Source organism: Carcharhinus amblyrhynchos, chromosome 1 (genome assembly GCF_965287045.1).
Source record: "Carcharhinus amblyrhynchos chromosome 1, sCarAmb.v2.hapA, whole genome shotgun sequence".
NCBI lineage: Eukaryota > Metazoa > Chordata > Chondrichthyes > Carcharhiniformes > Carcharhinidae > Carcharhinus > Carcharhinus amblyrhynchos.
In genome coordinates, this window is record NC_137324.1 from 115,155,745 (window position 1) to 115,171,598 (window position 15,854).

Consider the following 15,854-nt stretch of genomic DNA (forward strand, 5'->3'; position numbering starts at 1 on the left):
TTATATTCATGCTGCAGACTAAGCACAATGTGCTGCCATGGGATATCCATTAGTGTTTTCAAAATAATTATCCTTTAATACTTGACACAAAAAAATGAGCTCAGTACCAATTGAAAGAAAATATCTCATATAATCCCAGTTTCTTTAGGAGAAGTCTCCTGCAAAATTGTATCAGCTCAGTTAGATTAATGTCCACAGTGAATTGCAATGTTTTATTTCCTTCTTTGTAATGAGGGATTTTGTTTTGTACATAGTTTTAGACTTTACTGAACACTCTCCCATCAGCTGTAGCTAGAGCTTGCTTTCTTCAACTCTGTAAGACTGCAGCAAAAGTTATTTAGCCAGCTTCCTGCTCAGTCTTCGGAACCTCATGTCTTTAATTTGTAAAAGTGATACAGGATCCTGACGATCTAGCCAGACCTGAAACATATTTTGGTTCAGGATTCCTGCACTATTGCCAGCTTTTTTTTTGTAGCTAATTAATTGGTATGAGTAATGATATTTGCCACACATTTGAAGAGAGGTGAGGATTATTCGTTGCCTGAAGGTTCTTGTTCCCTACAATGATCGTAATACTTTGGTTACACATGGAAAAAAAATGTTAACCTATTTATATATAAATGTGGAATATATTATGACTTGGTGTAATACTAATCCATTTTATAGAGGATATTAATATGGAACACTGCAATGTGACTCTACATTGGATTCAACAAAATTTATAGCTCAGAAGCAGATAATTCAGCCCAATTGATCTGTGCCACTGTTAAAACTCTACTAGAATCTCCCCCACCCTATTGCATCTAACCCTGTATGCTTATGTAGTTTCTCATGAAAGGCCTCGCTCCAACTCACTGCAACTGTGGCATTTAGTAGTATGTCCCACATTCTGTCCATTTTCCAAAAGGAGTTTCTTCTGAATGGTGTATTAGATTTATTTGTGAATGCAACTTTTGCCATAGAGTGATTAAAAATGTCCATGAGAAATGGATTAAAGCTAAGTTGTCTTAGTTTGTTATGCTGGATCCTTGAGAATTTAATCCTAAGTATACGTCCATTTTCCATTAAAGTTTTTGATATTCTGAGATAGATTTATCCAGTAATAAGTAAAGAACAGTAGCAATAGCCCTTTACAGGCCCCCGATCCACAAAATTAGGACGTTGTTAAGAAACATCAGGATTATTTTCTGAGCATGCAGTGCTTGTGGTAGCCGAGGTTCCATGTTGCTTGTGCATTATTGGAAATTTTTCACTGTATAAGGATAGAATTGTATTGGCTTCAGAGGCTAGGGACTGGATTTTTGCAGTGTTGGGAACTGGGCAGGGCCTGGATATGGATGTCCTGCCCCCATTTCTAACAGATTCTATATTTGGTGGCTGGGGAAGGGGTAGGGCATGAAAATCGAGCGGGAAACTGGAACTCTGTAGGGCCATTTGAAATCATTGCTGAGTTCGCACAGGTCCTATTTTCACTATTACAAAGGCCTTGACATGCAATATGTCAGTCAAAAATTTATAGATCAAATGCTGTTGAAGGGCAAATAATGTTTATTTAGCTGTCATGATCTGAAGTGTATTAAATCCCCGCCTCTTTAATAATGCAAAGAAATGGGTTAAAACTGCCTGTTTGAGTTATAAAAATCCCTTTTAATTTGGATTCATAAATGAATCCAATAAAGCATTCAGAAGAAACTTCTTTAGTGGGTGGATAGAATGTGGAACTTGCAACTGCGACTAGATGCCACAGTTGCAATGACTTGTAGTGAGGCCTTTAAGGAGAAACTACATAAGGACATCAGGGATATAGAGTAGAAGGATAACCCTTTGTCGGAATGCTTTGATTGACAGTCCATCTGGTGTAGGTTGGGAAAACAAAACGTTAACATGTGTTTCTGCAGTTTCAGTAGACTTTATTGTTGACTTTTTGATAGTTTAAAGAGATTATTAAAGGATAAGCAGTCCTTAATGTGCTTACAGAATATAAATTTATTTTTATAGCAGATTGAACACATGAAGGAATCTAAAATTGTTGAATGTGTTTCATGAGTGAATGAGAGCTCTATTAGATACTTAGTTGATTTGCTTTCATCTCTATATGGTTCCTGAGGTCTGACTAGAGCCGCTACAGGCGAGTGGCTATGGAGGTGGCATGAAGGTCATGGATGGTACAATGGGCATGGAGAGTAGGGATGAGGACTAGAGGGCCTAACATCATTTAAAGCAATGAGGATGTAGTCTCAGAGAAGCAAGGTGAGCCTTCTAACTAGCCCACCTCAGCATACACCCGTATGACCTGTGACTTGCTTTTACGGTCAGTGAGCAACTCTAATCTCATCCCAGGCTCCCAAAATGAACATTGGCTTTAACAGGTCCCTTTAAATTGAGGCAGGTCTGTCAAGTTGGGAAATCTGGCACTGGATTGTCAAGGCTGTGATGTGTTGAATATATCTGGATACTGATGATTTATATCCTTCCATAACAAATTTACAACTCTGCATTTAAATGTTACTATAATTTCAAAATCCATTTTAATGATTTGAGACAGCTGCAGGACTGTGGTGCTGTGCTCTCGGACTTGATGCTGGAAGTAATTTAATGATCCGAGCAGGACAGGACAGGTGAGTATAGTGGGACATTCAGCTGCATCCTAATGTGGGTGCCACCATCAACCATCTCAGTTTGCCTTCTCAAACCTACTTCAGCACATCATTCCTCACATTAACTTACTTTTCAGGTGTCTTCATCCTTCTCTGTCTGTGCACTTCCTCCTATTCCCATCTGTCCCTTCCACACCATTGGAGCTCACCCTCATTTTTGTTATGTCATTCATGTGCCTCATTGCTACCCTCAATGAATGTTCTCCATCCAATCATGGAGAGCAAGAGAATTGGAGATAGCGTTCCAGGCATCTTGCAACTGACAGCTGCAGAAAGGGACACCATGATGTGGAGATGCCAGCTTTGGACTGGAATAAACAGAGTAGGAAGTCTGATAACACCAGGTTTAAGTCCCACCGAATTATTTGATAGTAGACTCGCAAGCTTTCAGGGTTTGCCCCTTCGTCAGATGAATGGAGAGTTCTGGCCTCAGACAGAGCATATGCTTTTATGTGCTCTGTCTGAAGCCAGATCTCTCCATTCACTTGACGAAGGGGCAAACCCCAAAAGCTTGCGAGTTTACTATCAAATGAAAGGGACATCAACAGAGCTTTGCTATTGAAATGGGCCCTCAAGCTATCTGGTGACAAAAGTAAATATCAAACAGCTACATAGAATACAACACTTATTGATAATTTATTTAAGAATACAGTTGAATATAACAAAATGAATTAGCATAATTTTTACCAACTAAAACATGACGAAGTATAATCCTTATCAGCTATCCATCTCTATAGTTCCAGTTTAAGTAATATCCTCATAGAACATTACAGCGCAGAACAGGCCCTTCGGCCCACGATGTTGCGCCAACCAGTTAAAAAACAATGACCCTCTAACCTAAACCAATCCCTTTTCATCCATAAACCTATCCACAGATCTCTTAAATGCCCCCAAACTAGGCGCATTTACAACTGCAGCAGGCAGGGCATTCCAATCCCTCACCATCCTCTGGGTAAAGAACTTACCCCTGACATCCGTCCTATAACTACGCCCCCTTAATTTAAAGCCATGCCCCCTCATAGACACATACCTGTCAGAATTAGCAAGTACAAATATAGAGAAACTCACGAGTGCTAGATTTTCAGCCTTTTAACCCCTCTGGACCAATAAAGAAAAATATCTTCCTTCTGACTCCGATATAGCAGTTTCAGAGAAGATCTGCTTTCAAACAGCAGAACTTCAGAGAAAGAGACTTAGTTTCTGGCAGATTCCAGTCTCCAAATCCAGAGAGAGAAGAACAGACAGAGAGAAAGCTACCTCTGTCTAAAGATTCCAAGCAGCAATTGACTTGATTTCTCTGCAAGCCTAGTCCTGCCCAGTCATATGACCATACCTGTCAATGAACTTAACCAAGCCTCACCCTGAAACACCCCAGGGGAAAACACAACAACCTTGTATTAAACTAGATTAAAACAACCATTTTAGCAATTAACGTCAATTATGCTGCTGCAGTAATAACATAGACTGATGTGTATAGAAAAAAATGGCAGAGTGCAAAGAGCTGAATGCTCAAAAATCCTGCACAAGAACCAGGACCAAATACGTTTCTTAAAGGCACAGTATTGTCACACTGCAAAAGGATGAAAAAGAGCAGATAACTGCAGATCAAATTTATCATTGCAACCCAGGAATCTCGTATCAGTTTTGTAAAATGTTTTTTGTGGTTGCACACCAGCTCCAGTGTGGAAACTTTTATGTTTGATGAGCACGTTTGGTTTATTTGGGGATATCTTATTTGTCACTTCTACATTTGATGATGCTTCCTATGAGGGCAGCCAGAGCTCATTCTAACTGACCTCCATCACAGGCAATTATAATCAACATCATTATGGGCACAGGCAAACAAGACATCCGTTATTTGTCCTGTGCATTTATTGGCATTGACTGCAAGATCCAGCAAATGTCTCCAGTATAGCTCTGGAAGGATCCAAAAGCTGGGGTGATTTTCTTAGCAACTGCCTAAGTATGATTCCCCCAGGTACAGTTGATTGCAGATCTGGTTGTAACAGGTTGCAAATGACTGCCACCACCAGATGGAAGACTTTGAGACAATGATGTTCCAACAATTTGTCAGTACCCTGTGTTGCGGGTATAATCCCCTCTGAGCTGGACCTCCCACCCCGTGTGGAGTGGCAGGCCTGAGGAGCAGCCTGTTGCTGTTCCTGTTCTTTCTGATGTTGCTGCAATTGTTGGTCATCCTGATTTTCATCTGAGGTCCAAAATCAAAACAGCAGATGCAGCACCCATTCCAATCTGACAGATCACTGCCCCAAAATGGTGATCAGATATTTAAATCTCTAATGTTGTAGTATTCACCTCCAAAGTTGTGTAATCTCTTACCACAAGTGCTGTGAACGAAGCCGTCCATACAATTGAATAAGTAGCCAGCTGTAAAGTCTCACTCCATTTTGGCACATTTCCCTGTCATGTTCTCCAGGCTTCTTATTTGTGAATGCTCTCATCTTGCATTCATGGTCAAGTTCCAGGAAGTGTCTGAAGTATGCACACCCACAGTTAAATTCAGAAAGCTAAAAAGCGAATTCAGTGTGTTTTTATTAGCTAGCCATTAACATATTGAAATTGACAACCTACTTCTCCACAGGGATTGCTAGCGCACAGCCCAATAAGCTGCAGATAAATGTGGATGTCTGTGGTTTGGAGCTGGCTCCTCAACGTGCTGTCAATTTGAGTGTTTTTAACTCAACAACAGTTTCCACTCCTGCAGGTTAAAAGTCACCACTTTTGTCAGTTCCTTTTTAGTTCACCTGGTGTGGATTCTACTAGTTGCAGATGGTGGGGAAGGTTAAGAAACTGACTAGGCACCAAACTGGCTCATCTTTAGCTGACTAACAAGCTGCGGTACTGATGTTTGAGAAGTTGCCTCTAGACAGTTTCCAACTCAAGATTTTTTTGGTCAAAGTGAAAGCAGAGGAGAGCAACTTCAAATGATATTTTCCAATTTCGCGTTTTGCATCATTTCTGCATTAAGGAGTCATTAGCTGGTTGTTTATTTATCACTAAAATCTGGAGATAATTCTTCTGTGAGCTACTTTAAGTGCACTGGGTGAATATGTTTACATTCAATTCAATGTGCACTCATTGTTCATATATAACTTGTTTATTTTCTAAAGACCACAGGAATTTGCAAACATATTAAGCATGCGATAAAACAGCGCTCAGAAAAAACTCAATTTCTTAATGCAATTTTTTACTGATATTTTTAAGTTCTGTGTTTGCAACCACTTTGATGGAATTTGGCAGGAAAGCCTTTTTTTAAACAGTAGTGCCAAACTGGCATTAGGGTACAATTTGTTAATTGGATACAGATGGGCAAGATTGCTGTCTGTGGTCAATTTTAACAGTAAACATGCATTGGGATAAAAAAACTAGCATTGTTATGGTATCACTTACTTTCAGGCTTTACATTCTTCTTTATTGCTGACACTGTATACTGAATATCGTGCATCACTTTAAGGCGGAATTGGGTTATTCCAGCTTGGGATGGGGTGGTAGGGGATCAATTGAACTGACATTAGATCCTTTCTGTTTTTATCCCTCCCAAAATTCACCACCAGTTAATTCTGTGGGAGGGTTATCTGCCTCAGGAATTCTGCCCAAAGCATTCATTTGGACTTACATTCTCTGAAAGCAGGCATTGGACCCTCTCTGGGCCCAAAACTGAAACGGGAAATTGCAGTTGATTGCCACTACAGCCATTCAATTTGGATTGCGTGCTCCCTTTTTGATTTGATTTTATTATTCACATGTATTAATATATAGTGAAAAGTATTGTTTCTTCTGTGCTATACAGACAAAGCATAACATTCATAAAGAAGGAAAGGAGGGAGTGCAGAATGTAATGTTACAGTCATAGCTAGGGGTAAGAGAAAGATCAATTTAATGCATGATAGGTCCATTCAGAAGTTTCATGGCAGCTGGGAAGAAGCTGTTATTGAGTCAGTTGGTATGTGATCTCAGATTTTTGTATATTTTTTCCAATGGAAGAAGGTGGAAGAGAGTATGTCCGGGGTGGGTGGGGGTCCTTGATTATGCTGGCTGCTTTTCCAAGGCAGCAGGACGTGTGGACAGTACAGTATCTCACACCAATATCCACAGTTATGGGTGTTTGCTGTGATTTTTTAAATTACCCCATTCCCAAAATTAGGGACAATTGTGGCAATTTTTCACCTGAGGGTGGTGGGTGCGTGGAATCGGCTACCGGCAGTGGTAGTGGAGGCGGATTCAATAGTTTCTTTTAAGAGATTTTTGGATAAGTACATGGGACTTAGTAAGGGTTATAGGTAAGCTTAGTAGGTAGGGACATGTTTGGGGCAACTTGAGGCCTGAAGGATCTGTTTGTGCAGTATTTTTTCTGTGTTCTCAGTAGCATCCCACAGTCATGTTGCCTGTCCCAAAACACATTGCTCATGTTCTGACCATAAGGCTGGACTTGAAATAGCTACCACTTTTTTAAAAAATTGGTTTTTTATTGTTTCATCTGGCTTTCACATTTAGCAGGGGTTGACTGCTCTTCATCTTTTAAGCCAACAGTGTAGTTGGGCCTGGTTAAACTAAGCACCTTTCTGATTTGGCACCAAACTTCTGTCCAAAGCCTTTCTTCATATGCAAAACCTGCCAATAAGCTTGGGTCTGATGTAAATCATGCTCCCAGCCCAGGAAAAATTTAAGTGCTACTGATATTGGTATTCATTGTACTTGCATCCATTTACATAAAGCGGTTATAACTGTCACATACATTTCAGTTGAAAATTTGGGTATTTGATGGGACATCAAATTCTAACATCCCTCGGGATCCTTTATAATGAGCAGGTGACAATGGTCTTGCTGCATTTTGCCATTTATGAACACATTGACATGCTAGTGGTGAACCATGTAAATACTGAGGTACAAAGTGCAGTCAGTAGAACAAGAGGAATCTAGGTTTTGTATTATCCTTCTGTTTAAAACAAAAGCCTGTGACTGTTGCGCTTTAAAATAACATGATAGCTTATGAATCGACTCGAGCACAATGCAAAATCTTAAAATTGAGTCAGTTTTGATTTTATATTCAGAAATTGCGATCTAAGTGATTTTGGGAATACCTATCAATTAAAAATATCTTAGCTTGGGTACAATGATGTATTTTGATATTTGTTTACTTTGGGTTTCTTTCACATGCATAATCACACATCAATAGCAATTTGCTAAAGTTTGTGCATCACTATATTTCATGTTTCTGTAAAACTAGAGATGGGTGATAGAATTTAAATATCATTAGTGAGCCCAGGACTCGCGTGCATTAGTGACCACCAGCAAGAAGGTCCTCACTGGCAAGGATCATGTGTGGTCCCCACCAACAGGGACCTATTTGGATGGTCTCAACAGTAAGATCACAGGTCATTTAGGCCCACCATTTAGGTCAGAGTAGGGTCTGGGCAGTTTCCCTTGGACAGTGCCAGACTGGCACATTGGCATCGCCCACTGGAAATCCTGGCACACTGGCAGTGACCACTGGACACTGGGCAATACTAGGAGTGGGAATTGTTGGGGCATATCCTAAGGGAAAGGGCAAGGCCTGGATATGGACAGGGGCATAAGAGGAAGTGGGGGAGGGAGGCTGCACTCTGCAATTGGGATTGGTGGGCTGTTGGGATAGTGCACCCTGCAACTGAGATTGGCGGTTGATTGGGGTCAGATCAGCCATGGAAGCTAACAATGCGGGGGGGGGGGTGCGGTGCTGTTGGTTGCTATTCATGGGGTGTGGAGGTGACTGTTTATCAGAACAGAGAGATCTGTGCATATGCGATTGTGCCCTCTACTGTCAGCTGCTGGCTTTTGGTGAGCTTAGGCCCTGCTCCCTTCCCCTACTTGTGGGAAACAGATTTAGCGTTTTTTTTAATAGACTGGCATAAGATTGGACTTGCAGCCTCACTGATAAAACGGGCCTGAAACTCTCCTATTTTTACACTCATTTGGGATTTAGAATTCTTTTGGTAAGTTTGTCCCCTGTAGCTTGAGAGGCACACTCTGCATATAGCATGGCTGACTCGGAGCCTTTCCCACTTCTACTGCCTGCCGTAGATATACTGGAAGGTTTTACTGGTTGATAATCAACATGTTTGTAATGTGGCCACCAGGTCCTAAAGTGGGACTTGAACTAGCTCAGAGGCTATTCAGTGTGCCACAGGATGTCTATGAACCAAACATTAGTGAAGCACTAATTCATACACCCCTTCCCCCCTGTTTTACCATTGAGGACATGCCCTCAGTTATCAGTTCTGAGCAATTTTGAATTATTGTCTTACCTTTCACAATCTTATTATCTCACTCCACTACCTTAAGGCTCCTGAAATACATTGGCCATGCCCATGTTACCTGCTCCAGCTCTTTTCATCTCTAGCTCTGTCCTTCACCCAGTATGGAGTGATTTGGATACTTTGCTTTGTTTAAAGTGCAAGTTGCATTTACACATGAAAGGATTTGAATTCACGCTTTTGTTGGCCATGACTCAAGTAATTGTTCAAATGTGGAATTTGTGATTTTATATTAATGCAGCTAAATCTAATTAATTGTTTGATTTATATAAAGATCTAAGTGGTTAATTTACCTCATTTTATCACATTTCACTTATGCAAACTCTTTCATTGACAGACACACTCGGAAGAGAGACCATTCCAGTGTGAGGAGTGTAAGGCTTTGTTTCGGACTCCCTTCTCCCTGCAGAGACATCTACTGATACACAATAGTGAGCAATTACCTTCACAGTACCTCTACCTGGTGTTTTCCTTTTTTAAGACTGTCTTTTAAAATTCAAAATGCCACAGCTTAAATATCTTTGAATCATAGTATCATAGAATCCCTAAAGTGCGCAAACAGGCCATTTGGCCCATTTTGTCTTTACCGACTGTCTAACAAAGCCCTCTCCTGGCCCTATCCCTGGGACATTTGGGACATTTGGGACAGTAAGGGGCAATTTACCATGGCCAATCCACCTAACCCACACGTCTTTGGACCGTGGGAGAAAATTGAAGCACCTGGAGGAAACCCATGCAGACACGTGGAGAACATGCAGACTTTACACGAGGCCAGAATTGAACCCGGGTTCCTGGTGCTGTGAGGCCTCAGTGGTAACCACCACTCTGCCACCGTGCCATCCTTTGTTTGAAGATAGTTGAACTGTTTAAGACCATAAAGTCCACAGGCCTCTTTGACATTGACACTGTCGGAAGTTTGGTGGCAGGATTGAGAATGAGGCCAGTTCCTGATTTCTGCTGCTGATTTTCTTGTGCTGTGTTTGGGGTAAGACCCTTCTTTGCCCCAAATATTGCCCCCGATATCACAGGAGGGAATACTGATTCTGGCCCTTGCATCAAGTGGACTAAGGGTGGCTATATTTCGGGCTGCATGGAACAAGTTAGTTTTTTATTTTTTGGAAGGTGAAACAAACCAAGCACTGTGCTTTATCTATAAAGGGATAGAATTGAAAAGTGAAGGAGTTACTTTTAAGTTTGTGTTTGAACCTTGGTCAGTCTATATTTGAAGTATGTGTAAAGTTCTGGTTTTCATCTTATAAGAAAGGATTTAGAGGCACTGGTGAAGGCACAAAAAGGGATGAACCTGGAACTGTAAGGTGATATCAGTCAAGAGACGATGAACAGGCTGGTTCTTTCTTTTCCTGAAAAGAGACCATGAAGGATAACTGAATAGAAGTCTTTAAAAATGATCAAAGGTTTGATTGAATAGAAGCAATGTGTGTTTCCACCTGTGGAGAGGAGCAGGAACTAGAGGGCGCGTTACAAGATAGTTACCAAGGAGTCACCCAGGGAATTCAGAAGAATCTTTTACCTAGAGAGTGGGAAGAATGTAAAACTCATTGCCCACCACCTGGAGTGGTTGAAGTGAATGGATATGGAAGAAGAGAATAGAGAGTTCATAGAATCCCTGCAGTGCAGAAGGGGACCATTCGGCCCATCAAGCCTGCTCCGATGACAATCCCACCCCTATCCCATAACCAGACATACTTACCCTGCTAACCCCACCCCCCCTCACCCCGACACTAAGAGGCAATTTAGCATGGCCAATCAGCTTAATCTACACATCTCTGGAGTGGGGGAGGAAACTGGAGCGCCTGGAGGAAACTCTCAGACACGGGGAAAACATGCAAACTCCACACAGACAACAGTCACCTGAGGTGGGAATCAAACCTGGCCCCTGGTGCTGTGAGGCTGCAGTGCTAACCACTGTACTACTGTGCTGCCCAAAATTAAATTTTATGAGGAAATAGCAGAATGAGGGCTGCTGAAGGCACCCAGAATCAAACAAAGAAGTTATGCTGTTGAAGCTGATAGAGGAAGGATGGGAGGAGGCTTGAGTGGCACATACTGAAAGGGCCAAATGGTCTGCTTTTGTGTTATATGTTCCAAGAAAAATGGAACCTACCTATGTATCCAGGCCTGCAATCTGGCTAAGACCCAAAACTAATGACAGGACCTTTTATTTTTAGCGTATCTTGACACATGCTTTTCCCTTTGGGGCAATAGAACATTACAGCGCAGTACAGGCCCTTCGACCCTCGATGTTGCGCCGACCAGTAGAACCAATGTAATGACCCTCTAACCTAAACTATTCCAATGTTATCCATATGCCTATCCACTGACCATTTGAACGCCCTTAAAGTTGGCGAGTCCACAACTGCTGCAGGCAGGGCATTCCACGACCTTACTACCCTCTGAGTAAAGAACCTACCTCTGACATCCGTCCTATAATTACCACCCCTTAATTTAAAGCTATGTCCCCTTGTGTTAGCCATCAGCATCCAAGGTAAAAGGCTCTCACTATCCACCCTATCCAATCCTTTGATCATCTTGTATGCCTCAATCAGGTCACCTCGTAACCTTCTCTCCAATGAAAATAACCTCAAGTCCGTCAGCCTTTCCTCGTTAAGACCTTCCCACCATACCAGGCAACATCCTGGTAAACCTCCTCTGCACCCTTTCCAATGCCTCCACGTCTTTCTTATAATGCGGCAACCAGAACTGTACGCAATAGTGGGCGAGTGGTGTAAGAATTCTAGAGCTGACCATTGAGCCACATTATGAACGCTCCTTCCATGTCTTGTGCCACAAGACCTCCACAGGACACTATGACCTTCACATTAACTCCCTTCCAAAGGAGAGCTGCATTGTTAGAAGTGTTGATCTTTACGTGTGGTATTGTACTGAAGCCCAATTGTACATTCTAGTGTGCATAAAAGATCCAATGGTTTAATGTAAAACGGAAAGTTCTGAGAGGGACCAGCATTCTCATTCAGCCCCTGGCACCAGAAACAGATTAACTGATCATTTATCTCATCATTTGTTCAGTCTTGCTTTGTGTATATTATACTTCTGAAGTGATCTACTGGCTGTGAAGTATATCACAATATTCCAACAGCATGATGATCATCATATAAATACAAATCACACTTTTGTTTGATTCTGACCTTTTCTTGTACAGCTTTTCCTTTTCTCTCACTATTTTTTTTCCCTGGTTTGGCTGATAATTTGTATTTATTTGTCCATGTGGGATGTGACAAGTTATCTTTCTTGTTATCATCCAGGTGAACGAACTTTCAAATGTGATCATTGTGATGCAACATTCAAGAGAAAGGATACTTTAAATGTTCACATTCAAGTGGTGCATGATGGGCACAAGAAATACAAATGTGATCTATGTGACAAAGCCTTTGTAACTCCTTCTGTGCTTAAGAGTCATAAAAAGGTACGTGGTGTCTTCCAGTGATCATGTTAGTACTGTTTCTTAATCAAAACAGAAATAAAACTTCAGATACTCACATCTCATTAGCTTAGGTCACTCACTGCTAATGATAACGACATGTAGTGACCATTATTATCAGCTGGAGCGGAAATAATTGGGCATTTTCCCCATTTATTACACCATGAGACTATGCTTTGGGCGTCATTTAATGGAGGTGAGGGGGTCTTGTCAGCATGCGTCATCTCATATTGGGAAGGCCTGAAGTGTCAGCAGATTAACTAGTCAGCATCATGCCTTCCCCAGAAGCCAGGACCATGAAGATGGAAACCTCTCTCCTGAGAACTGCTCACCAATCAGAGGCCAGAAGCTGCCACTGGGGCTTATGCCGGCAAGACCCAGGATCAGCAAAAGATCTAGGTCACAGATTTTGGGTTGGGGGGGTCAGGGATAGGATTGTGGGCTCGGCAAGAAGGACAGGGTTGTCATTCAACGGACCATTCCCGTAGTGATGCCAAGTCCTTTGATTAACAACTAAGTGCCTTTGAAAGAGAGACCTGCCCCTCCCCTCCCCTCCAACCCCAAAGATGCATGCAAACTCAGATCGGGTTTTCTTTTTGATCTTACTGCATAGAGAGTCCCTCACCCGTCACTGGGTGAGCGGAATGATGCCTCAAAGTGGCCGTTAATTGCTAACTGAATGGCCTGAATTGGTGGTGGGGCAGGGAGGCAGTCCACGAGCCTTCCCGTCTTGGATTTAATCAGGACAGAGGCACCCTTCCACCACCCCCTGATTAAATGTCCCCTTGCCAATTGGGAGGCTATTAATTTCTGCACACTGATTTTACAAAAATATTATGTAATAATATTTCACACTGTGTTTTGCTGGAGGAATCACTTTGCTTTTCTTGGAAGAAGTTGCTGCAGTTTTGCTCACGAGTTCTATATGCTGCAGTCATAGAGACTTTTTAAATAAATAGACTTCGTTTGCTGGAATAAATAAACTTATCTGTAAATTACACTGTGGCAGGAAACTCATGCATTGATACAGTTTTGCCAAAAGAGATTCTAATTAATGATTGACCAATCAGCCAGCTACATTAATACAAACTGGAGAAGGAGAACTTTAACTGATGCTGGTTTTCTTCCTACTTGAATAGAAATATATAAAACATACATCACAGAAACAGCTCATTTAAAAGTTTATTTATTAGTCTCAAGCAGGCTTACATTAACACTGCAGTGAAGATACTGTGAAAATTGCATAGTTGCCGTACTCCGGCTCTTGTTTGGGCACACAGAGGGAGAATTTAGCATGGCCAACGCACCTAACCACCATGTCTTTTGGACTGTGGGAGGAAACCCATGCAGACACAGGGAGATTGTGCAGTACCCGCATAGACAGTGACCCAAGCTGGAAATCAAACCCAGGTCTCTGGTGCTGCAAGGCAGCAGTGCTAAGCACCATGCTGCCTCCCAGTTTATCCCACCCAGTCCATGGCTGTCGTTATGGTGCACTTGATATTCCTACCTCCCTTCCTCATCCAACTCCTATCAGCATTGCTATTGTCAGCCATGACATAGTTGATAGCACACTCACCTCTGAGTTAGAAGGGTACAGGTTCAAGTCCCACTCCAGGATAAGTGCCAGAATCAAGGCTAATACTCCACTGCTGTACTGACGGAGTGCTATCTTTTAGATGATGTTGAACTGAGCCCTAGTCGTCTCTAGACTCAAAAAAAACCTATTTTGAAGAAGAGCAGGGAAGTTCTCCCTGGTGTCCTGGCTAATATTTGTCCCTCAGTCAACATTACTGAAACAAATTATCTGGCCCTTATCACATTATTATTTGTGAGAGTTTGTTGAGTGTGACTTAACTGCCATGTTTCTGACATTACATCAGTGACTACACTTCAGAAGCACTTCATCAGCAGTGAAGGATTTTAGGATGTCCAGTGGTCATGAAAAAGTGTGAAATAAATCTTTCTTTCCACGCTCCCTCATGCTCATCCAACCACCCCTTAAATGCATCGATACTATTCATCTCAATCACTTGAAGTATTTTCTGTATTCCATTTTTCACCTGTTGGTAATTATTCTTGACCTCTAGTGTTGCTTTTTTTCACAAATGGCAATATTTTCTGTAGTCAGAATTTAATGTCCCTCCCTGAGGTGAATTTGGAGGAGGGAAGCATTTAACTTCTGAGTGGGCATCCTGCTGCCTTCGTGCTTCTACCCTGATTAGGTCTTGGGTGAATGGTGAATGTCCATAAGGGCCTTATCTTGTAGACTTGAAATTCACTATGCAGGAAGCCTTAAAAGCCAACTCTTTGTTGATTTTGTTTGCTGGATCCGAGGGTAGGGGAGTCCCATGCAAAGGCATTCAGTGCCTGATTGAAAGATCTGGCTGAGAGCCTTCCCACTGCCCTTGCTTCTGACCACATCCTGCCCTTCACTTGTCTCCCATGAACCCCACTGTGTGAGTCCCATCCCTCCCTCATTCAACTCCCTTCCTGTTTTTGGACTTCTGATGGATGAATTGTTGGCAGCCCCCGTCATCCTGCTGGGGCTGCCTGCAATGGAAAACTGCTAGTCTCTGATCGACTGGTAGCTCCCGGGGGCAGGTCTTGCACCGTGGGCTGCTTGGTCCTGGAGAAGGCTTGCTGCTGGACGTTTAACTGATTAACAGTTAATACGGGAGGGGGCCATCTCCAAAGGAGATGGTGCTGGGCTGTTGTTGGCTTTCCAGCAGGCAGGTAAGACCCTGCCCTCTGATTAAATACCACCCTGTGTTTTCTTTTTGATGAAAACCTTTCATAATTTTAAAAATCATTAGATCACCCCACAGAGAGAGGAAGGATTGGCGAGTTAATACATTTGTGTGGTAAATCAATGGTACTAACATCAGTAACTAATTTAAAGAATGGCCAGCTCTTTGTGATGAAGCTCGTAATGCTAACTGAGAAAGTGTGTTAGCACACTGGTTAAGTGGACTACAGTACAGTACAAGTACAGATTGTTCTGACCGGGAGAGAGCTCCAGATTGTGGCAGCTCGCTGAGGCATTCAAAATTATAATGATGAGATACTGGAGCTGATATGGTATGTGGTATTTTGGGAATCTGATCACAGGTAATAGTGAAGCTGAAAGATATTGTGAATACCAATGTGTATACTGATGAAACGCAGATCCAATCTCTCTGATAAGTTACTAACGATCAGATGCATGTACCACCCATATATTACAGAATTTAGGCAGCAGCACTCTTCACTCACTTCCCAGTAGAGTATTGTGCACTCATACTTAACACAAATGTTAGGAAGCATAGCATAAATTTATCCTCCTTATGACTAGCCTTCCTATGGTGCAAGACACCAAACTTGTCACCCAGGCACATTATCCTCATTACAGTAGTTGTTTGAATCAGTTGTGCTTGAACAGGC

General features: G+C 42.0%; 1 protein-coding gene across 3 annotated transcripts in view; it reads left to right on the forward strand.

Moving 5' to 3' along the window:
* The window catches only part of prdm5 (PR domain containing 5), a 274,967-nt gene that overhangs the window by 140,526 nt on the left and 118,587 nt on the right, over positions 1-15,854 (forward strand). For 2 of the 3 annotated variants that reach the window (XM_080199169.1, XM_080199178.1), the window contains 2 exons: positions 9,309-9,402; positions 12,256-12,416. The exons of the other annotated variant lie outside the window; for it this stretch is intronic. In XM_080199169.1, the coding sequence (XP_080055295.1) occupies positions 9,309-9,402; positions 12,256-12,416 (255 nt within the window). The remainder of the gene's footprint in view (positions 1-9,308; positions 9,403-12,255; positions 12,417-15,854) is intronic. 3 annotated transcript variants of the gene reach the window in all.